This window comes from Cloeon dipterum, chromosome 4, assembly GCF_949628265.1.
Source record: "Cloeon dipterum chromosome 4, ieCloDipt1.1, whole genome shotgun sequence".
In the NCBI taxonomy this organism is placed as follows: Eukaryota; Metazoa; Arthropoda; class Insecta; order Ephemeroptera; family Baetidae; genus Cloeon; species Cloeon dipterum.
The window spans coordinates 17392661-17416494 of record NC_088789.1 but is presented as its reverse complement, the minus strand read 5'-3'; the positions used below and the strand labels follow the sequence as shown (position 1 = coordinate 17416494).

At 41.5% G+C, this 23834-nt stretch overlaps 2 protein-coding genes across 2 annotated transcripts; both read right to left on the bottom strand.

Moving 5' to 3' along the window:
* Positions 1 to 104: 104 nt before the first annotated feature.
* Positions 105 to 4167, bottom strand: Rep (Rab escort protein). The gene is made up of 8 exons (XM_065487674.1): positions 3941 to 4167; positions 3767 to 3833; positions 3510 to 3707; positions 2903 to 3237; positions 1656 to 2085; positions 1067 to 1188; positions 775 to 1013; positions 105 to 717 (listed from the first exon to the last, which is right to left on the bottom strand). Exons 1-8 carry the CDS (start codon positions 3987 to 3989, stop codon positions 574 to 576), a joined length of 1584 nt encoding a protein of 527 aa, XP_065343746.1. The 5' UTR covers positions 3990 to 4167; the 3' UTR covers positions 105 to 573.
* A 759-nt stretch (positions 4168 to 4926) lies between these two features.
* Positions 4927 to 23217, bottom strand: Cubn (Cubilin). Its single transcript, XM_065488490.1, has 67 exons — positions 23135 to 23217; positions 22673 to 22805; positions 22470 to 22622; positions 22347 to 22397; positions 22150 to 22290; positions 21986 to 22089; positions 21750 to 21897; positions 21355 to 21499; positions 21205 to 21305; positions 21012 to 21144; positions 20526 to 20714; positions 20330 to 20473; positions 20090 to 20271; positions 19870 to 20038; positions 19412 to 19599; positions 19199 to 19355; positions 18957 to 19147; positions 18724 to 18880; positions 18491 to 18672; positions 18200 to 18365; positions 17927 to 18146; positions 17746 to 17873; positions 17504 to 17690; positions 17000 to 17163; positions 16601 to 16788; positions 16290 to 16449; positions 15925 to 16109; positions 15687 to 15864; positions 15452 to 15633; positions 15225 to 15393; positions 14988 to 15172; positions 14785 to 14937; positions 14607 to 14733; positions 14291 to 14551; positions 14122 to 14229; positions 13838 to 14065; positions 13609 to 13778; positions 13361 to 13556; positions 13107 to 13307; positions 12907 to 13062; positions 12661 to 12848; positions 12474 to 12611; positions 12203 to 12417; positions 11842 to 12017; positions 11359 to 11766; positions 10996 to 11177; positions 10779 to 10944; positions 10522 to 10725; positions 9964 to 10211; positions 9681 to 9906; positions 9431 to 9618; positions 9230 to 9370; positions 9014 to 9179; positions 8722 to 8958; positions 8549 to 8672; positions 8263 to 8492; positions 7984 to 8213; positions 7224 to 7386; positions 6951 to 7165; positions 6693 to 6773; positions 6486 to 6633; positions 6235 to 6422; positions 5987 to 6152; positions 5747 to 5887; positions 5590 to 5696; positions 5427 to 5538; positions 4927 to 5367 (listed from the first exon to the last, which is right to left on the bottom strand). Exons 1-67 carry the CDS (start codon positions 23215 to 23217, stop codon positions 5327 to 5329), a joined length of 11292 nt encoding a protein of 3763 aa, XP_065344562.1. The 3' UTR covers positions 4927 to 5326.
* Between the last annotated feature and the right edge of the window lie 617 nt (positions 23218 to 23834).

Sequence of the window (23834 nt, the reverse complement as noted above, 5' to 3'; positions counted from 1 at the left end):
TCATCAGTAGCAGAGGGTGACATTTAAAATGTGCAAAATACGGAGCTGGCCATTTTTTGAGTCCGCTTGTCCCTCAATAAGGGTTATAGCAGGTAAAAAAGGAATGAAGGGTGCTCAAAGTTTTTATTTGGTGATTACACAATGTCTCTCGAGTCAAATAAAATACTACTATATATTTTAAGCATAGATCACAATAAGCTGAAATACTCCTTACTTGACATGGGTCCAAATGCAGCTTTTAATTCAGTTCTAAGGGCTTTTTTCTCTCATGATATTGAACAAAGCTTATGAATGCGTCTCATGATATTTGAGCATCAAAGCGCGTAAATCTCATAAATAAAGGAGCCATGCTGCCCAATGGGAAAATACACAGTACACACGCCGTTAGCACCAAATCAGAGAGTGGCTAATTTTTGTAAGAAAACATACAAAAATAGGTAAAAATGACCAGAGTGCAATAATATGGGTAAAACTTTAAACAATTAATAGAGAGTGGTGTACTTTGATAAATTAAACAGAAACGGAATGCATCAACAAGCCAAAGCCAAAATGTGCTGTTATCACTTAAAGACTTCACTCCTGAGGCTCCTCAGAGGCCTTCTCTTCCGGCTGCTTTTGCTTGTCCTCATCGTCGTCGTCTAGGATGATTTCCTCTGGGTCTGGTGCTCTCGGCAAAAACTCGTCTTCGGGATACATTTTTGAGAAGATCTCTTTCGCCTTCAAGAAATACATTATTATTAATAAATATGATGATAATTTTAAAAGCTGAATTACCTGTTTAATGGCGAAGTCGAAATCCAGGTCCAGATCAGGTCCTGAAGTGAGGAAAAGATTGGTTGGTGTGTTGGCACCAAGATCACAAGTTGATGTGTCCTTCATGTTGAAGAACATGGACCACACGAGATTAGGCTTAGACTCGTCCGTCTCTCCAGGGAAATTCATCAGCTTCTTGGCCACCGACATCAGGTCCTCCTCAGCGCTGCCCTTCTGCTTCGTGGTCATGTGAACCATGTCTATAAATAAATCATGAATCAGAGTAGGTTTGGTTTCCAAAGATTTTAATTACACAATCCTTGTGGACATGCGTTCGTGAGAGATCCAACCTCCACAATGGTAACCGGCCCAGAGCTTTCATCAGGAGGAAACTCGAGCAGGGTCAGGTGCTCCTTGTCAGCAGCCAGGATCGAACTAAGAGTGTTTCCAAATGAGTGAATTACATAACCAAATTTGGGCAAAAATTATTGGTGTTATCTCGACACATTCCGTCATTTTTGGACCTCTTGATCCATGCCTCCCTAATTTCAAAAGTCCAAAAAATTTCCAACTGCCCTAATTTCTTAACAATTGGTCGCAAATCAATAAACTTAACATTATTGGAATCTGCTTAGGCACGTGGAATTTTCATACTGATGCTTACGTTCGTGATTTTTCCTATAGAAAAGCTCTCAGGGCTTTCGCAGCCAGAAATGTAACGTCTTGCGTATTGCAACAGTTTTAATTTTTTCTAGGATTGTTTTCATGAAATCGAGGTTTTTTTTAATACGAGTCAACTTTTAAACGAATCTTCCGAAATAATTTGAACATTATTAATTTTCCTTGTCTGATTAAGAGAAACAATACTAGAATTGCAATCTTGTGAAATTGGTCAAGCCTACCTGTCAATCAAAAAGACACCTCGCGAGATGCCGGGCGACTCTTCCGGCAGCAACGAGTCGGGGGCATAGTCAAGGCCCATCACAAGATAGTTGCTCTTCAGATTCTCTTTGTCCGAGTGGATTGCCTTGAGCGTGTTGTCCGAGCCAACGATCAGGGCCTCAGCTCCTCGCTTCAGGTGGTACAGCCCGCCAAACACAGCGCACAGTCTGCAGAAGGCCTGGGGAATTTCGCCGCTCCCGTACATGGGCCACAAGAAGGGAGTGTTGCCGTAGCGACCCAGACTCAGCAGGAATTTCTGGGTGCGAGCCATGCCTTCGATGCAAGGCGTCTCTTCGGTTGACATCGCAATCGCGTACAGCACGTAGTGAATCAGGTTGTCCGTCAATTGCTTGTCCTTCAAGAAGTCTAAGAAGCTCTGATTCTCGTGCTCTGCAAATTATCATTTACACACCAAATCAATTATTGCAGTTAAAATTATGTATTGCATGAAAATTCTTTAATACAACGGTTTTGCGATTCACGGAGTTTTTAAAATTAACTAATACGATATTTTCAGAGAGTTATAACTTTAGTCTGGATTTAGGGAGATCAAAAAAATTTCAAGCCGAAAATGTTGTAAATTTAACGTCAAACAAGTTGCCCTTGGTGGCCAGCTTCCTTCGTCAAAGGTCAAGTTCATAAAAATCAGGTCGCATTATTTGAAACATACTGGCACGCGAAAGTTTCAAATCCTAAAGAGAAAAATTTGGTTTATACACGTGGCAACAACGTAAAATATATAAAAATTGGTAGCATATATATAATATATATTATTTTCTATTTTTTGAGAATATCAGTTAAAAAAACGTTTTTGGCATGCTTAAAATTGAGATTTTTAAAATAGGTCGATTTTTATGCAGATTTTGAGCAGCTTTGACCCAAATTTGATTGAAATGATCAATTTTGACTTTTCGAGGTCATGGTCAGGGGCTGACACCCACCTTCTGCCCCCTGTGAGCGAATTTTTTTGGTTAAATTACTTCGCCAAAACTGAGCGTTCTTATGTGGTTTTCCCCCACGGCAAACTCAATTTCAGACTTAATTTCAGCATAATAATATCACTCCCGTTTGACTGAATACCAATTGAAACGCGTTCTTTGCGCACCCGGTGATCCTTCAAAATATTGGGGTGTGATTTAAAAATTCCGGTGGTTGTAACGTTTAGCTGCCAAGGCAAAGAGAAAATACAATTATCGGTGGAAATTACTTTTCAACTTCTCTGGATTGCCTTCGTACTCGGTGCACTCCTGCAGCAGGTTCATGAGCATGCGCTTCTCCACGACGGTAATATTCTGCGTGGCGAAGACGTCGGCGCGCGAGCACGGCACCGGCGTAAGTTTGCCCTCGTGCCAGGTGACGACGCGGGTAACGTTGCGGAACTCGGTGTAGCGGGCGATGTTGGAGGAGATGAGCAGCTCCACCAGGGCACCGCGCGAGTACAGCAGCTTTGGAGCCAGGTCGATATTGAACTTTCTGTACAGCTTCTTCACTTCCTCCTGGCTCCACGCCTTTTTGGCATCGTCGCCGCTGCTCTCCACGGTCCTGAAAAGGATTTTTTTTTAATAATTTGTTCATTAAAAGGCATGAGAAAAATTGTATCAATTATATTTAGAATTTCAGACATGTTTTTTTGGGGAAATAATTTCTTATTTCATGAAATTGAGACTGTTTTAATCCGTCTTTAAACTTCTAATTTATACTCCAAATAATTGTGGCAGCGCAATAAAATGTGCAGCAGGAAGAGAACAGCACAACACACGGCAACGGCCACCTGAAAAGAGAGAGGAAGCGTTTGGAGCGTGAGTCATACTCACTCAGGGACGTGCCACTGCTCCTTGACGTTAGTGGCCGTCGGCGGGTTGTGCACCCTCATTTTGAGGGCCGACTCGCCGTCCGCGAGTTGCGGATCGGCCTTGCACTCGGTCTCGTCCTTGGGCTTCTGGCAGTCACCGACCCACTGCTGCAGGCCCTCGAAGTTGAAAGAGGCCCACAGGCCGCCATAATACTCGTTGCTGCGAAAAAAAATTGATAACGTCACACGGCAATCGGACACGCTCGGTCGGAGGCGAACCTATCCAAGTGCAACACCCGCTTCCCGACTCGGCTGGCCGCTGCGGCCAAAATGGACTCGGTCATACCTGAAAAACGCGTTGCATTCAGCAGCCGAGGGATAAAGAAAACGCAGGTCGATACGCCTTTTTCCGCACCGGCCCGTAAACAAGACGGGGAAAAATCTACAACTCACCCGTGCCGACGACGATTACGTCGTACTCTTTAGGGAACTCGTCGCCCATTTTGCCCGGATTTCACCTCTCCCTTGACTCGCAGTGAACTCTGCGTTAGATTTTGCTTGCCGAGGAAACTGTCTCGGGTCCTTACGCAGCCACAAATCCGACGAGACAGCTGCGGAATCGCCGTGTCTGTCCTACTGCTACTAGAAGTAGTCTCGTCTCCCCTTTAACTTCGTCAAACGAGCATGAACCGGAACTTCCACCATTCCTGCCAAATGTGGCACGCCCCCTCTGCAGCTGTTGGTTAGGTTTATTACTCCTAATTCTCCGAACTTCAGCAAGTTAAACATGGCGGATCTTCCAGTCCTTCATGCACCATCCTATCAAGAACTCTGCTTTAGTGCCTCTGACGGCGACGAGTAGAACTTCTCACAGTAAGTCCATAAACAGGCTCGACACACCCATGTGGACTTGGTCAAATCCAAACCAGCGCCTCCCCTCCCCCTCCGATTATCCTTGGTGCTTGTTGCTTCTGCATATGAATACATAAACACTCACACATGACTTTTCGGACTTTTCAACTAGTATGCGCATACATAACTTTCGATGGATTACCAAAACGTTAAAGTTGTAGTGTTTGTTTGTACGTGTACAGTGAACTCGAAAATGATTTTATGTATGTATTCCAACAATTTGCTGCATGTTGTGTGCGTCACAGTGATGTTATTGCCCTGCTTTGCGTGTGTGATGGGGAAAAAAATTTCTTGTGTCCTTTGGATTTTTTGTCCTCTTAAAGTGGACAGCAACAGCATGGAACACCATAGCAGAATACAGACCTAAGAGGTTATTCATCAAGGTAAAGTGCATTTTTTAAAAATAACCTTTTAGCATTTCTTAATTAAATATGGCGCGCCAAATATGATTATTAATTAATACATATATGTTATAGAATTAACATTGTGTGTTATGCAGTTCAAAAATAATAGAGAACTGACTTATAATTACATTAAAATATAGAAAGATTAAATTAGGAACAAGATAGGTAAATGTACTGTAAAAATATAATGGAAATCGATTGATAAAATGCAACAAGGGGTAGAAATAGAATAAGAAAAAATATAATATAGAAACAAAATGATTCAGTAAACATTCGCAGCTTAAAGCAGCACTGGAATATTATTTATGACCGTGCCAATCGATTCCTGAGGATAAGATCGACAGGTGACAATTTTCGAGGGGAGTGATTCAATTGCTAAACCAATCTCGCCTCAGGAATCGATTACGGTACTGTCAAAAACGAAATTACAGTTCTACTTAAAGATTTGCTATTAACATAATTATTGAGTGTCTTGTGGCAATTATTCTAGACACCTCAGACTTTCATCAATTTATTAAAATCATCAATTAGATGGCGGTGATGGCACCCCATTCACGTCAAAACCTAAGCCAAAAAGTTTTAGTTGACTTAAAAGGTATAATATAATTATTCAATAAACGTACTTGATTGCCTAGCTACGTAATGCATCTTCCATCCCGTCCCTTGGTTGTGGATGCTGGTCGTGTACTTAAGACGGATAGAGTTAGAATTGGCCAAGAATAGTGCCGGCAGCTCCTGCGAAAATATTTAAACTAGAGTTTTTGAATCGCACGAGGATTTGCGTACATTTCCGCAAAGCTTGCTCCTGAGCACTTCTCGTCCGTTTTCCCGGCTGATTTCGTCAATGACCAAGTAATCTGTGTTGCACGTGTCCCTTGGGCCGATGTTGAATGCTGGATTTTTTTAATTGAAAATATGGAGAAAGTGAAGTTTCATTACTCACCTAGGAATTGAATCGCCACCACGGATCCATCCGGCACCGTGATTTCCCACAGACATTCGGAGAAGGTTTTCGTCCTGCCAGGGTATAGGGGACTGGTTAAACTTCCTGCCACACTGCGCAATATTCCACCACATCCGCGACCTGATTGGAGATTATTTTCAAATTTAATTCTCTAATTTTCTAGTAAGCAGTTAATAGAGTTTCAAAGACAAAAAGGGGAATTAGTGGAATGATAAAAACCTTTGTCTGACGTCGTGTAAGTCGCGTCAAAGCCTTCTTCGCCCCACTTATCGCTTTGGTACACGGATATCAGTAAAGATGGTCCCGTGGAAAAGACCGGATTTGGAACTTTCACCCCACAATACTCGGCCAACACGTCCGCAGATGTTGAAGCGCCATTGTACACCTAATAATGGGCCAATAATTACGTTCAATTTCCTAATTTCATTAAATACGGAACACTTTATTTTCCATCTGCTTAAATATACCTTGTAAATAGACGACTCGCTGCAGTTAGCGCTCTGCTTGTGGGAGTACAACTCAGAAAAGTACAAGGAAATGGTTCTATTCTGCTCGGTAGAAATTAGAATGGAGCATTCGTTGTTAAAGCCTGTTGTGTGAAGCCGTCCTTGATAGTGGATCCTACCGTATTGCCTCGTGAAATTTCGACTGCAGCCTGATGGGAAGAAAAAAACTCATCAAAAATAATCTCATTCAGAAAATGAATCTTTAATCTCACGTGCAAGTTGGTACTTGAGCTTGAATCCTCGGCCCCCGATGGCTTCATTGGTTGAAAATATGACGTCGACTGCGTTGCTATTTGAGTACCAATCCATTTGGGAGCCGTTTCCGCAGAAAGTCGATCCGCGGTGAGCAAACAACCGAGGCTGAGAAAATGAAAAGATTAATCGCGAATTTTAGTGATTTTTTTAATAATTAAACAAACCATGTATCCAGGTATACTTAAGTCTGGAGCGGCCGTCGGTTTGTTTCCAGCGTACACTAAGTTTTCTCCCTCGTCAGGCACCTGCAAACGGAAACGTTAAAAAAGCCTGAGCTATATCGCCGCGTTTTAACAAACTTAAAAACTAGTAATACACATTGTATCAAAACAATCTTCAATCAATTTTTTAAATTTATCTGTACGGACTTTGTAAGTATTATCAAATTCTCTCTCTTTTATCTTACTATGAATCAAATGTACCGTGTACTCCGTTATGACAAGTTTGTCGTTTTGACAGCCGACGGAGCTCTCCAAATCCAACTGCTCGATGTGAATGTCAAATCTTAACGTGGTGGGGTATCGAAGTTTCCATCTACAAACAACATTAGGCGGGTAGCCATCGGCAGAGCCAAATCCTGGCGAAACTAATTCTGAAATCGTCTCTTTTACTTGCAGCTCTTGCGGTCCGCACAAAGCTGGAATAGTTTCAATGGGAGTAATTAATTAAATATTAGAAACAAAATTATTTCTTACACTTGGATTTAGTAATTGTGGCCTGGAAACCTTTGTCGCTCTCATAATCGTCTGAAACGAATCGAACATAGAGGGATCCTCCAGAAGAAGTGAGTGTCGGAGGACGTGTGCTGCCACAGAAGCGTCCCAGAATCGGCGAAAATTGATTTGTGCCGTCTCGCACCTGCAAAATTATGGCTTCGTTAGGAAAAATTGTCCGAAAATAAATAGCCTTATTAGTGTGAAAGTACAGACGAATTCACTTATTGCGAAAACTTAAAGCGTTTGAAGCCACCAACAGATGGCGCTAACGTAAACTTACGATTTTCAGGCACTTATTCCGCTGAGATTTCTGCTGTTGTGCATTCTGCACTTAAAATTGTTTCTTTTGATGTGCTCAAACCAAAAAATCGCTGAATAAATGTTAAAAACAAATCATTCAAAATCATGAAAAATAAATCTGTGACGTTTCTACAGCAATTGACTGAGCTAATTTTTGTTTCCAGCAAATCAAAATAAATTAGAAAAAGTGTAGGACGCACAGTGGCAGGATTGAGTCTGTGTCTGTAAAAGCGGAACAGCCTTAAAAATCGTAAGTATAACCGCTGGCTGCTTCAAACACAAAGACGCTATCGCAACTTGTAAATAATAAAAGTAAAATTTGGAATTTTCGAATTGAATTACGTTTAAAATAAATCTAAATATTGGAATTTTCAGTTTATTAGCAACTTTGAAACGATCAATGAGTTTATATAATAATAATGAAAAAAAATCAAATTGCCTCGAGATAGTCGCAATTGCATGTAGAATTCCCAGACTGGTTTGCGCAGTCCTTGACGTTGAAGTTGTTGACAGCGAACTTGATTGAGTCGCCAGGGCTCGCCACGACATACCAGCGACAATCGAGCATATTCTCGTAGTTTCCACTTATACCCTTCGTTGAGTATGAACCGATCAACGATTGGCTCTTGTTTATCATGTTGATTGTGCCTCCACAACCGACACTTTCGCCTGGAACAGAATAAAATCAAATTAAGAGCCATATAGCTCCCCCTCTTACCATAGGTGAACGAGATGACGACTGAGAAGGGGTTAGCCTTGGCATACGGTCTGCTGGCAACGTATGCCAGGGTGGCCTCGTTTCCGCGAGATATATACACTCTTTGGCTGTCGCTGATGTTACCGCACATTTGCACGATGGATTTTTTCCTGTCTTGCCACCTTGCGTCAAACAGCTTGACCGCACCGCCTCTGCATTTCTGCGTTTTTGGAACTTTGAAAGTCTCGAACCTGTTACATATATCCAGTTATGATTGTGTAGTTTGGGAATATGCGCGGGATTTTACCGAAACAGAACATTCTTATTTTCCGGAGCGGTTATTGTCCAAGTGCAATTCGTTACAGCATGTAATCCGCTTTGGTAGAGAATTGGATTTAAAATCGTTGTTTCATTTATGCTTCCATCGCAGTCTGAGAAAATTAAATATAGAAAAAGTTTCTAGAAAATTCGCAAAGCTACCATCAAGCTTGTAGTGCAATCGGAAGCCTCTCTTTTCGATCCATCTGTCAGTTTGGAATGAGACAGTTAGAGATCCCGATGAAATTCCATCGGGAGGTAAATCTTGTCCGCAGTAAGTAAGTGTTTCCGTTCGATACATGAAACGTGTGATCCCTCTAACATAAGTCAACCGTTTCAGCCGTCTGCTTGCTGTGTACCTTCTAATAGTCACGTTATCATAGCGGCAATCTTGGAAACCTTAGATTTTTCTGTGGCATGAGTTCGATTTGTGGTAGCTAGGCGTGATGTTTACCTTGCTCCAAATTAAAGTCAAGGAAACTGTAAGTAATTGTCTTTCTCGGTGCCAAGATCGTATATTTGCAGTTGAGGAATTTTCCGTAGTTAGATGGGTAGCTGGGAGAGGAGATGTATCCTTCTTTCGCTCTTATGAGACCACCGCAGTTGACATTCCAGATTGCCTTTAATTTACGTGATCCCATTTTTATAATTAATCTCTTTTCAACCTTACCGCAAACCCGTCGCCAGATGTTGTGTTGTCACTGTGAAACACCACTCGCATTCGGTTTCCCGTGGAATTGAAAGGTCTGGGAACTGCCCGTCCACAAGCTTTACCCAAAGATTTCCAGTCGTTGTCAATGAAGTCAAAAGCCTGTCGCATTTAAAATCACAGTTTGAGTGACATTCCTCGCGCATGGATTAACGCGAATACCTCCACATAGTCCTTAGAGCAGTTGTTGGCGCTGAGTTCAATGAAAAATCGGTTGACAAATTTAAGGCCGATATGGAATCCCTCGTCAACCACGATCTCCCAATTGCACTCCGAGTTTGCCGGGTAGGTAGACGGGAAGTTGGGCGAAGTTATCAGACCCGTGTGCAAGTGATAAATTCCGCCGCAACCTGAATGCAAATTGACAATATATGTTCAAATCATAGAGCATAGAAAAGAGTGAAACTATTGCCTTTTTGCACAGCCATTGCCTGAAGGAAAAACGTCCCTCCCGTTTGCTCGCTGTCGGCGCCAATGTACTCGACATAGAGTTGGTTCGACTGTGACATAATGGACGCGGGCGCTTTTTTATCTTTGCAGTAAGTGCCGATCTTTGGATGACTAGATCCCCTGCCGTTGTACACGTTCAAATACTGCTTCGAGCAGTCGGACGTGAAATTCAAATTCACAAAAGTGACCTGAAAGCAAAAATCGTTATTTTGTCTCTGATAGTTCTCAAAACTGGCTCTTCCTACGTTGATTTGGCCGTACTGGTAGGTTAAACTCCAACCGCAGTTCATGTTCATTTTGGCTGGCGATGTGATGTTGTCTATCGGACCTCTCAGCACTCCTCCGCACTCGAAGAATTTGTATCCCATGTAGAATTCTAACTTATTGGCCAGGTCGCTTTGCTTTGCTATTATGCTTGTCGTCGGGAATGGATTGGTAATCACTTTCGGTGTCGTTATTTTGTCGCAAATTTGAGCGATGTTTAAATGACTGTCTGAAACATTGAATTAAACGTGCCACGATGCTTTTTAATTAGAATTTAATTTTTGATATTGCCAATCGATTCTTCGGAATAGAATTGGGTGAATTAGCTAAATCTTATTTGATCGAAAATTCGATACTACGTGCCAAAAACGTAGTCTTTGGTCTGAACCAAGCAAAAAAAATAACGGTTGTATCGTTTTCGCCGATTTTCGACCAATTAATTGGGCTGCCTAACTTAATTTGACCCTCAAGAATCGATTGGTACCGTAAAAAATAAGTGCCACTTTAAATACACACTCCCCTTAAGAATTCCTTTTTACCTGCAGAAATAAGAATTCCGCGGGTAGAGCGTAAGCAAGTTGTCTCTTGAGTGCGGTTCATTGTAGCGTTGACAACCGTGATTGATAAAGTCCCTGCCAGCTGATCCTGCGTATTAGTTCTGCTCCACGAACAGAAGATTGATGACATGTTCGCTTTAGGGAAGGTCAAGGAGCCAGAAGCCTGCTTAATGTCTCCTTCGCAAACTGGAAAAGGGCATTCGTAATAATGAAGCCTTGTCAAATAAATAATTTGCCACCTGTTGGAAGGTCGGAAGACCACTTCAGTTTGAAGCCTCTGTGTGTGGAGGTTTGCCACGTGAGCGACTGGATCAGCACCGTGTTGCCCGAGGAACTGATCTCGCCGGGGTTTTCTCCGCCGCAATACAGACCAATCGACATCAAATTGATCAAGCCGTTGTAAATCTACGTCAGAATTTGCAGTCAAGACGCTCCCAGAGTGTTGAATTTATTTACCCCCAGCCACTGCTGACACGCGTTCTGAGAGCCCTCCAAGTCAAAGTCGAGGAATTCAATTTTGACCCTTCGCCCTTCAGGCACCTGAACCGTCCATGAGCAGATCTGCCTGCGTGACTGAGAGCTGGGATAACCAGGACTGACTATTTCCCCCTCTGGTGCGACCAGCGCTCCACCGCATTCTGGTAAAAAATTGTTAAGCAGAGAATACGGAGGTAGGCAACCGGCTGGACACGCGTGACCGACACGTTGCATACCTCCTCTTCCCACGGATTTTTTAGAAACAGCAAAGTGTTATAATATGTGTATTAAATCACAAAATGCTTTTACATTTTGTCAACCTGAAAAACTTCACAAAATTACCTTGATTTAGTGGTCTAAACACAAACTTAAAGTATTTATCAGCCGATTTTCCAATGCCTCTGGTTGAATTGAGGATGATTAGCAACTGGTCCGTCGCAGAGTTAAACCACTTGTTTCTTGTGCGATTGTCGTTCGATCCGCAAAATCTCGGATGGGAAAGCGATAGTTCCGTAACGTTCTGCTTGCTGCTTTTTGCCAGTGGATTTCGCATGACTTCCCTCACTTCGACAAAATCAGAGGAGCAATTTTCGTCGGCCGTGCTAACACTGAATTTGTTGAACGAGTAGGATATCAAAGTGCCTTCGGGCGCCTCCACCTTCCAAATGCACACGTGGGGACTGTTGTCGTTCTTTTCTGGAACCTCGATTGCCCTCTCGTCGTAGCTCGTTATGGTACCTCCGCAGTCGTCTGTTAATTGAGAAAATTATTTTCGTCGATTTAATCTCCATGTAAGTTGAAATAGGTGAATGGCTTGCGACTCACCAACTCTGACGTCGACTTGGAATCCGTTTTTGGGTTCTGCTGCTGTTGTCTGGTATCGAATATAAAGGGAATTGTCAGTTGTCAGCAGCGAGCTGGGCTGGTCCTTGCAATATTTTCCAAGACTTGGGGCAATAGACGTTCCTCCGTTAAAGAACTGCACAAAAGCAGTTTCACATCTGTAATAAATAATTTTTTTAAGTATAGCACATATTTAATTTTTGACTGCCAATCGACTCCTGAGAGTCGAATTGGGTTGGGCATCAGAATCACTCAATCGATACTTCGACAGGACGTGCCGAAAATTGGCTCAAACGTAAATAAACTGTTGCTTTAGCGGTTTTTGGTCCAATAATTTTGATACCTTCTCGTGTAAACCATGTTGATGACCTTTGTGAAATCGACCCTCAGTCTGCGCCCAGGTGGAGCAATAAACACCCACTCGCATTCAGTATTGGTCAGCGGCGGATTCGGGTGATTGGGAGAGCTAATTGTTAGGGAATTAACTCCATCTTCCTCGAAAGTGTAACGGCCTCCGCATATAGAAGAACTCTCTTGGTAAGACAGTGAGAAACCACTCTACAAGAATCGTGCAAATAAACATTCATCGAGAAACCTGCGGGCTCAAATCCAACCTGAGCATAGTTTTTCCTGACGTTGAACTTGACGTAGAGTGTGTTACTCAAAGTTTCTATCGGATCGGTGGGAGGCAAGTTTCCGCAAAACAGTTTTTGGAAGTACGGGTCAGAGTTTCCAATTTTTACATTTTTAAGCTAAAAAAGCGGCCAAATTATGTATTTTTTCCGAACATTAATCGTTTACCATGAGATAGTCATCGGGGCAGCCTGGCACGTCGGCCGTGTTTATTTGGTCAATGTCGACTTTGATGGTCCTACCAGGACGCACCGTAATGTTCCACTCGCAAACCGGCAGGAAGCCGTGAGGCACAGACCTGGTCATGTTGAACAGCTTCAATGTGCCGCTCGGACCTTGTAGATTTCCTCCACACACTATCATATAAAGATAAAAAATCGAGAGAAAGCCATAAAAGCGGAGACAATGTGTTACCTGAAAAGACGGTCGCAGAGAATCCAGTTTTATTGCCAGCAGAATCAGACAAAAAACTAACCCTCGTCCGATCCGAATTGTGGATTCCACTCACTTGCGTTGCGTTTGGGTGGCAGTATTTTCTCTCATTCTGCCAGGTATCAGAATATCTAGAACCTTCAAAAAAATGTATCTTGTTTTGTTGAAAAATTACGTCAAACCTGAGGAAACTGCGACATAGTCATAGGAGCATGTTGGGCTTTGTTCCACATCAAGTGCGTTGAAATACAGCGCTGTGTGGTACGATACAGGCGCTTCGAATGTCCACTCGCATTTCAATCCATTTCTGTAGCCGTAGGGGAAACCAGGACTCGTGAATTCTGCAGATCCGTTGCTTGAAACGTTAAATGCTCCTCCGCAGCCTGTTGGTAAAAATTATTGAGATTGAAATCGATTTTTATTTTTATGATAAGACCTGGCGTAACTGTTGCGAACGATGCCGATCTTCTCCAATCGGTCCACTGAATCATAAACATAGAGCCTGGCATCCTGGGCGTTGCGCTGAAAGTGACGTAAACGACATTTGATGTTGAAATAACTGAATCGGGCGGAACGGTCTGGTCGCATATATCCAGAAGCTGCGGCGCTGTTTCGTCGTATCCGTCGTAAATCTGATTGTATTTATATAATTTAGCGAAATAAACCTAACTATTAGATATATACCGTGATAGGGCAGCCCATCGTGTTAAGGAATATTTCTTTGAACGTCAGTCTGATTATTTTAAACGAGCTGGCTATTATTCTCCACTTAAAAATGTCGCTGCCAGCGTAATATTTTGGATACAAAGGATTTGTTATTTGACCACTGGTACCAATCAGTTGCCCACCATGAACTGCGTGAAAATACTTGTTATTCTTCGATCTCCTTTTTTTAAGGCATAGAACTTTAAACCTAAAGAATAGTGCGCTAGAAATCCAGCTCCAACGTTGCTTCCGTCACTCCTGAATTTGATCCATAATTCGTTGACCAACGTTAAGTTTCTGGGAAGATCACTTCCGCAAAACACGCCTAACAGCCTGTCTTCCCCAGATTTGCCTCTCCTAATTTCCAAGTAGTCGTTGTTGCAAAACTCACTTGATTCCAAATCAAACATGGAAAACGTTAGTTGCAAAGAATTTCCTGTAACATTTTCAGCGTTTTATTTTATTAAATGTAGATCTTTCAGACTTCATTACCAGGTGATGCTGCAATTCTCCAAATGCACTCAGCATTAAGTTTGTAGCTTCCAGGGTAGCCAGGTGTGGCAAATGACCCTTCCTCGGCAGTTAATGTTCCTCCACAAGCTTTTTGGATCAAAGATTTAATTTCATGAATTTTATACATCTCACTTTAACATATTTTTACCTGTGTCTGCAACCGAATATGTCGCAGCAAACTCCACTTGAACCTGGAGGAAGAACTCGCTCACCAGATTGAGGGTGAGTGATTGTCCGTTGCTGACAATATGCGGCGGAATTTTTTTCCCGCAGTACCTTCCAGCCAATGGTGCTTGTAATCCGACTCCGTCGTGCACGTCCAAATGCAGCATATCGCATTCTGAACTGCTGTTCATAGTTTCCAGTCTGAATATGTTCAGATGGGTTATTGTCAAAGTCACGTGTGACGCTGTCATAGGAAGAAATAAGCGTAGTTTATTAATATTTTTTTAATTATTTTCTACTTGGAATAGTGGAGGTTATAATCCAAGTGCAGTTGTTGTCATCGTTTGAGTTGCCTAGCTGCACTTCGCGACTGTTTAAGCTCTTGATAAATCCATAAGTCGCGGTCTGAATCGTCGCTCCGCACGCCTTGACAAATTTTATTATGATAAAATTGAAAAAGTTGGAAATTCACAATACAGTATGGAATGTTGCTGAGAACCCTTTTGATAAACTTTCGTTGGTGACCATCCTAACGTATAGTAAATTGCCTGTCGCCCTGATTTCAGGTGGCACTGTGTTACCACAGTGTGTGAGAAGCGGTGGGTTCTTAGTGTTGTATCCTTCCCATACCTGCGACGATTTATATTATTGCAGATAGCTAGATTGTGTTTTTTCCTCACCGCAACATACTGCCGATCGCAATTGTCTCCGATTTTTGGTACATCAAAGTCGTCAAAAGTCAAACGGACCGTGTGATATTGATCGACATTAATTATCCAGTTGCAAATCGTATTTGGGTAGAAGTTTTGAGGATAGTTGCTGCTGGTAAAGCTGCCCTTGTTCATTTGCAGTGACCCACCGCACCCTGATAAAAAAAATTTATGTAATTTAATTGTCTATGTTGCATTTTGAATCACCTATTGGCATTTGTCTGTAGTAAGCGTTGAATCCTTTGCCGTTGGAGGACGAGTCACTTTTGAATGTCACGGTCATATATCGTCCGGACGTAGTGACTCTCAACACTCTGGCGTGTTTAGAGCATGTGTGTAGCAAAAGGGGTGAGTTTTCGTCTGGGCCACCATATACCTGGGTCAAACTTTCACTATTAATATTTATCCTCAAAGGAGGAGACATTTTTGTTTGCCTTCAGATTGTCGAATGTGCAATCGGCTCCTTGCTCCATTTGTAAATCGTTTATGGTCAATTCTACGCTTGTGCCTGCCTCCACTTCGATTTCCCATTTGCATTCTGTGTTGTGTGGATAGGAATTTGGATAATTCGGTGACTGCAACGTCCCAAACGGCGTTGTAAATTTTCCTCCGCAGCCTAAAAATAATCGCAACTGGTACAAAAAAAATATGCGCTATTTTTTTTCTCACCGTGGACCACCCATTCTAGTCGAAAACCAGAGTAGGCGACGCTCAAATCAGTTTGGAAATTGATGCGAAGCATGTTATACTTTGTGGTTATCGGGTCCGGTTGTTCCTCTGTTGAGCAAAACTTTCCAATTTCCTCTGATGCTTCAGTTCCAGCGTCATTAACCTTAACTGTCATGAGCTATATTGAACAAATTTTAAATTAATCAATTAAATCCTCTTGGGTCTTGCTTCTCCCAACCTTGACAAAGTCCACAGTGCATTCAGTACCGAGCTGCTCAAGTGCAAAGTGCGAAAACGATGCGTTGATCTGGTTTCCTGGTGGAGCGACTATCAACCAAGTGCAGTTCGCGTTGTGCGGATAGTCACCAGGGAAATTCGGACTTTCAATTACACCTCGATACCCTCGAAGAGTGTTGTTGCAATCTGCCGAAATATACATTTAATTTGGTTTCACGAATTACAATTATAATTGACCACATATTGAAGTGAATAAATTTGAAAAATGATTATTTAAAATACGACTAAGCTAGGAAATTTAAAATGTCACTTTATTTTTTTAGGAAGTTGGAAATTTAATGTGATGCTAATAATTTTGCTTCATACTTGACTGATAACGTAGACTAAATCCTCTTCCTGCGTTGGATGCGTCGGTCGCCATTATGACTGTGACTGAATTTTCGTTGGACGCAATCACTCCGCTGAAGTCGTTTGAGGTGCACTGCTTCTTCAAAACCTTACCATCTAAAGCATCGCCATCTCTAATCTGATAATTATAAGCATTTAAAAAAGTTAAGATGACGATCCACTCTTGCCAAATAATGTGTAACAAAATAATGTGGCTTTTTTAAAATCGGTTTAAGACATAATTATACTCGTATAATAAAATTTAAAAAAGGTACTGGAAAATGGTTCACCTCAACATAGTCATAACAGCCTGAAGAAAAATCTGACTTTTCCATGTCAAAATCCACCAGCCAAAGGTTGATTTTGTTTCCTTTGCTGACGTAAATTTTCCAAATGCACTCTGCGTTTGTCCCATATGGCTGAGGATAATTTGGTGACTCAATGTGTCCAGATGATGATCTCAAAATACCGCCACAGCCTTACAAAAATTTGCTCTGTTAGTTAAAAATTAGCAATTTTATTCTTCTGCAATATTGAATTTTTAATTCTAATATATTCGCTTCCATAAAAAATACTAACTAAAAATGCCTGATTCATAAAACCTATAATATAGTTATCAAAAATTAAAGTTACGCTTGAGATCCTTTGTGGCATGAAAAGATTATTTTCTAACTTTTGAGCAATCAAACCTGTTGAAGCTCCATCCCAAAGAGCTCTGAAGCCTTTGAATTGAAGGGTGCCGTCAGTGTGGAAGCGAATCCAGAGTGAATTACTGTGAGATGGTATGATCGGCGGCGGCCGGTTATTTCCACAGAACGTTCCAACCAACGGCGAAGTATTGCTTTGCCCGTTCCTATAAACAAAATTAAATATTCCTTAACCATTAATTTCGAGAGTTTTGGCAACAGTGGATAGCGGATGTACTTAGTTAATAATAATTTTCATTAATTTCAAACTACCATAATTTGTTTTTTGAAGTGCTCGGATTTTAATCAACTTTAACATATTCGGTATCTTCTCAGCGAGACAAAACGATTTACTCTGGAAAAAGTTTGTAATACATCCAAATGTTTCGAACAGATAAAGTGCTGTGGGAAAATTGCATGCAGAAATGTAACGGCTTGTAGGAGGATTTTAATTTTTTAAATTATAAAAGTTAAACCTGCCTCACTTGTGTTTAAAACCATAATCACCTAATTTCAATGAAATCAAACGAGCAATCCGTTGAGTTTTCCAAATCGAAAACCGTGAAGTTGAGACTGATTTGCTGTCCATCAGCAACCTGAATGATGTAAATGCAGTCCAAGTTTGACGCGTATTTCCTGGGGTAATTTGGTGACGTGAGAGTTCCGGCGGCGGTGAAGTATGATCCTCCACACACTGAAAAATCATCCGCTGAAAAGTTGACTCTGAAAAGCGTACCAAATAAAATTACAGTCGGACGCCTTGACTGATGCGTAAGACAGCTCAAATTTGGACGAGTCGGGCATCGTTTGGTTCAGTTTTATGGTCACCGTGTTACCCTGCGAGACCAACTCCGGGGGCAACTTATTGCCACAGTACCTGAAAAATTGTTTTTCCCTTTCAAAATCGGACACTAATAAGGCTAACAAAACCTTCCAATTTCCATTCCTGCCGGGCTCGTGGAGTTGTCAAAAATCTGTGCATTGTCCGAGTTGAAGCAGTTTGCATTAGTGTTTGAATCGCTGCTCCAAATTTGTCTCCAGGTGAGGCGGATCACCATTGATTTCTCGACGTGGATCACGAACGTACAAATGTCACCAGTGTTTTGTGAGTTGATGTCGCCGGTTGGATTGACGAGAATTCCGCCACAAGCTGAAATTTTCTGTACTTAAAACAGTTGAATTTTTTTTAAATAAATTAACAACTTGTGTCCACAACGGTGTAATTCGCCGCAAAGCCCTTTTTAACCACGGTTGCGTCAGTCTTGAATTTGATCCATAGAAAGTTTCTTGTCGAAATCGTGATCGGTGGAGGTTTCTTGCCACAAAATTTTCCCAAGAACTGTGAGCTTTCTGACGGACCATCTCTAATCTGGATTAATTAAAATTAAAATTTCCGTTTGTTACCAAAAATGAAGAACTTAAAATTTAATGACACAGAAACTAGATTTTTTATTTTGTCTCTTCCGTTGCATTAATTAGTCTCAGCGAACTTACTGTGACCGAGTCGTGCAAACACCTTTGATGTGCCTCTATATCAAAATCTAAAAATTCCAAGATGATCGACTTGTGCAGAGGTTGAGCTATTTGATAAATGCATTCTTTCGAGTTTGAATAATTATTTGGATAGTTTAGTGAAGTAATTATTCCACTTGGAGCCGTGAAGATTTGGTTGCAAGCTTCAAAAGAATGGATTAGACCAAAAGACAGAGTGATCTCCATCCTCTCACCTGTTTCATATTTTATTAAAAATCCTCTTTCGGTCTTTGACTGATCTGTGTGGAAAATGAAGAGCAGTTCATTTCCGTTTGATACAAATGCAGCTGGAATATCGGTGCCGCAGATTTTGGAGACGAGGGGGCTACTTTCAGAAGACCCATCGCGTAACTAAAAGAAATTTGAATTGCAGCGTGAAAAAAACTTGAGGGTCTCGATCTGTAGTGATAATAAATAACACATTTACCTCCAAGTAATCAAAATTACAATTTTCAGTCGTCTCTATCTTAACGTCAGCAAAGGTAACTTTGATTCTCTCGTTGATCGGAAGTTGGATCAAATATTCGCAATGCAGTCTATTTGGGTAAACCCTAGGATAATTGGGCGAAGAGATGACACCGCGCTCTGTAGTCCACGTGCCTCCGCATCCTTCAACGCCTGAATTTCCTCTATTAAAATTTTAAGTGCAATATAATCCAACAGATTTACCAGTTATCTCGGAGAATGTCATTTCGAATTTTCCTTCGTCACCACTGGCCTCTCCACTTTTGAAGCGGATTACCATCGTGGGCCCAATTGAGGTGAGCGACGTGGCGCCCGTATTGTTGCAAATTTTTTGCAGCATCTGGCCGGATCCATCTTTGATCTGACATTCAAACGAGTTATGGATCAATGCAACGTGCTTCAACCTTGGTGCCTTACTTCAATGAAATCTCGCTCGCAATTAGTTGACCTTTGTCGCAGCTGTAAGGTGAAAATGTGCAATCTGACCCGCATCCCTGGCCGCACCGATATCCGCCAAACGCACTCTCGGTTCGCGGGATACACGGCTGGGAATCCTGGAGACTTAATCGTGCCCAAGGTTTGGTTTATGAAGATTCCTCCACATGCTGTATAAACATTACAACATAATTTTAAGACTACGCACGTTTTTTTAAATATTAAATTAATTAAAGCAGCATTTTAGACAGTGTCAATCGATTCCTGGGGGTCTAATTCGATGAATCCGAATAATTAGGTAGAAAATTCTATGGAATAGGGGAAAGTGTGACAAAAATTACTACTTTTGCCGTTTTTTGAAATATGTAAAAAAAATGCCACACCAATCAGAGAACACGAGAAGCTCACTGATTTTTTTCTCATTTTCATGAAAGACTCACTAGGTGCTTTAGTCGTCCAGCGAAACTCAAAACTCGACTGCAAAGAGGCACGTGGAGAGTTGTACCACAAAACGATGGCGTTGGTCGTGCTGGTGATATTAGAAGGCGGTAATGCACTTCCACAATAGGTGCCAATCGACGGCGACGTAGGTCTCTTTCCGTCGTGGATCTGCAGCAAGAATTGGATTAATTTTTAATATATTGACACTATGTGGAATACCTGGACCCAGTCGGCATTGCAGCTCGGACTTAGAGAAACTGCAAAGTTGGAAAAGGTACCAACGATGACCTGCGACTCGTTAACGCTGATGTGCCACAAGCAGTTGATACCCGCCGTAAAATGCTCGTTTTTTGTTGAGTAAGTGATGGAGCCCGTATCTTGGTTGATTTCCCCTCCGCAACCTAACCAAGGAAAAATAATTTTAAATTCAATGATTTAAATTTAAAACTGTGGGCTCACCAGAGCTCAGATACTGGCACTGCTGACCTAAGAAACCACTTGGACAGGAGCAGGAGTAGGCTCCGTTTCTTGAGACGCACGTCCCACCGTTTTCGCACGGATTTGGATTGCATCCGTCCAATATTGGAGTGTCGCACAAATATCCTGAAATAATTTTCGGAGGCTAATTTAATTTATTTAGAGTTAAATTCAATACCTTTATAGCCCGGATGACATTCGCATTCAAAATAACTAGTGCTTGAAGGGTAGCATCTTCCGTGAGCGCAAGGATTCGGCCTGCAAACGTCTGAGTCGTTGTCACCGGTGCGTATGCAGCCGAGAGGTCCGAATCCAGCTCCTTGGTAGCTTGGTGGGCAAATGCACTGCACAAACGAAGCCCCAATGTCTGAAATATATATGTGTCTGTCAAGCACTGTTTTAGAGTCATTGACGACGAGTATTTCATCTTGCAGAAAATCTAAAAGGCAATTTTGTTTGATTTCTGTTTAATCTAGAAGGCGGACGCAATTTGTTCTGAATAATTCTGAATCAATTTAATTTGTTAGTTTAGAAAGTATTCAATTATTGAATTTTGCCCATTTTCTCTGATTTAATTTAGAGGCCTCTTACAGTCTACAAATAAACTAATTTCCGTCTGCAAGATTATATCCGCCTCCAATATATCTCTGCCCGATTTGTATACTTGGATTGTCATAGCAGCGGGCCAGAGGGTGGCAGCCGCCGTTGTTGGAGCCGCACGGGCTGCTGCTGCTTAGCGTGCAGGTCAATCCGTCACCTGTGAAACCTGGCGGGCAATGGCCGCACATTCGCGATCCCTGAGTGCCAAGAATAAATTGAATTCAATATTTTCTGGCTTTTGATAGTTGTGGTCTTACCATAGTATTGTAGCAAAGCACTTTCGGATTTTCACTGCAACCCCCGTTGTTTGTCGTGCACTCGTCGATGTCGGAGCAGAAATATCCATTTCCCGAAAACCCTAGGGTATAAAATTCAGGCCTGAATAATGTAAAATGTGTTTTTTATACCTGCTGGGCAAGCTCCGCACATGAAAGAGCCTGGAGTGTTGACGCAAGGAACGGCCGGGGAAACTGAACACGCTGGCCTCGTCATCGTTTCGCACTCGTTCACGTCGTCAGTGCATGCTCCTGATAGAGGGTTCGTTTTCCAACCCTTTTACAAAAAGGAATATATATTTTTTTAAATTATAAAAGTAGTACTGGAATTTTATTTTTGAAATTTAATCGATTCCTGAAGTTCTAAATAGGTTAGGCAGCTGAATCACTCTATCGACAATTCGACACGCCGCGTGCCAACAGTCGACAAAACCGTAATATCTTTTATTTTGTGTTTTTGTTCCTTGCAAAAAGTACCACAAGAACCAATCAAGAGATTTGATTACTTTAAGTACGCATAAACATACCTGGTCGCAAAGACAGGTATAGCCCCTCCCTCCGAGCCGCTGAGGGATGCAGGTTCCGTGTCCGCACAACTCAATGGCGGAGGCTGAAGTGCAGTTGTTGGAACTTTGCGTGCAGTGCAGTCCGTAGAAACCTCCAGGACACAAACACCTTGAAAAAATTTAATCAAAATCTAGCTCATTGCTCGAGGAATAAGAATTTAGGATAATACAACAGTTTTTTTGGGCTCTTCACTTACTCGTAAGTCCCTGGCTTGTTGACGCATGTGGCTCCGTTCTGACAGCCTAAGTCTGTTCCCACGAATCGTGCACATTCGTTCACGTCTGTTTCGCACGTCGGCCCCTTTTTTCAAATCAAAACTGTATTTTCTTGGGTCAACTTTATCGCCTTAAAAAAGCATACTTCCCAGCCTGGTATGCATCTGCAGTAGAACTTTCTGAACGCGTCTTCGCAAACTCCGCCGTTCTTGCACGGATTGCTCGCACAATCGTTCTTCCGCAGGTTCCTCTTGATCAAGAGAAGGTCACGCTCCAATTTTTTAACCTGGTTTTCGCAATTTGGTTAGTTTGAATAATTAGGCTCATTAATAAAAAACTGACCCGATTGTTCATTATTCCGAATCTGCCCACCATAATCCTCCTGTTTCGGGTCTGTTAAAAAAGGTCAAACGAAAATAAATCATAATTTTCTAATTAGAGTTAATCTCCCTGCCTAATACTCACCACGTTAGTTGTTAGATTGGTGAGACCGTTTTCAAGCGTGGCGGTTCTTTGAATCACGCCACCAACGCTGTAAAGGTCACTCGACAAAGATTTTAGCGAGCTTTGCAAACTGTCGATCGTGCCCTCCTGTAACGTTGTCACTGCCGACTTGGCCTGAATAATGTATATTTTTAATAGAAAATCATTCAAGAGTTAGATTTTACTTGTGCCACCAACGAAATCAAGTTTTCGCCGTTTATGTTGATGAAACTCTGTGAGCCGATAGTCCTGAGAGTGATGTTCCTGTCTTTCCCGCTGATTATTAGCAAGTTTCCATTTTGAGTCCTCAGTCTTGGCCTTAACATCAATTATGCAATTTTTTTAATTAAGTTGCAATTTGTTTGTACCCCAGATTTTTAAAAAAGGTGTGGATTCTCTCGTTTATAACTTTTCTTAAATTAGAATTTCTAATTAAGTCTAACCAAAATATTAAATTCAAAATGAGCTTAATAAAAAATTATTTTAAAAACTCATATGCAAATAATAACCTGGCGGAAGATATTACAAGTGGGTGCGAAAATATTGTGGCTTTCAATTTCCTTAAATTATTTCCCGGCGCTTCAATAAAATATAAAACTGGTGTAGTCACAAATTGATACAAAATTTTAAATTTCAACAAAACTTACTGTTTTTCATACAAAGTTTGTCCTTTTGCGACTGCGACGCAGAAATAGCCAAACAAGAGCAATCGCAGCAAAGGCGCTGCCATTGCAACTTGGTTTTCTGATTGTAGAGATACCCCTAATCCTCTTAGTCCGCTGACGGTGAAACACCGACTGGCACCAAACGGGGGGCGAATTATCTCTAAAGGCGTCCAAGGGGCGTAATCGCACTCGGCTCAAATTTAATTTTGAAAATGCAACATCAACGCCCATTGCTGACAAGGGGACACAATAATACTGGTGGTAAAAATTATACTCTATAGCTCTAATTAATTGTGGAAAATTTTTATTTAGACGGAACGTATAAATATATATATACGATTTTCTGCGGAAAACTTTCATCGTTGTTTAGGGTTTTAGACCAATTTTTGCGTTTCGTTTTCGAACTTTTGTTCATATTTATAAATTAATCTTTGGAGACAAAACTGTTGGTTCTAGATGATTTTTAAGTCGATTTATGGACGGGTTTTTAAGTAACCGTTTTCGGCACAATTTCAAAATTAGGACTTTTCAGAGAAACTTTCATTTTTATCGTTTTATCCGTAATTATCCAAGTTTTCTTTATTTCATTAGGACTATAAGAAGAGGAGCAATATTTCGTTAAAAATTTCTAATACTCGTCTAAAAAATAAATTTATTTTGTCTAGGGCTCATTAAAATGGAA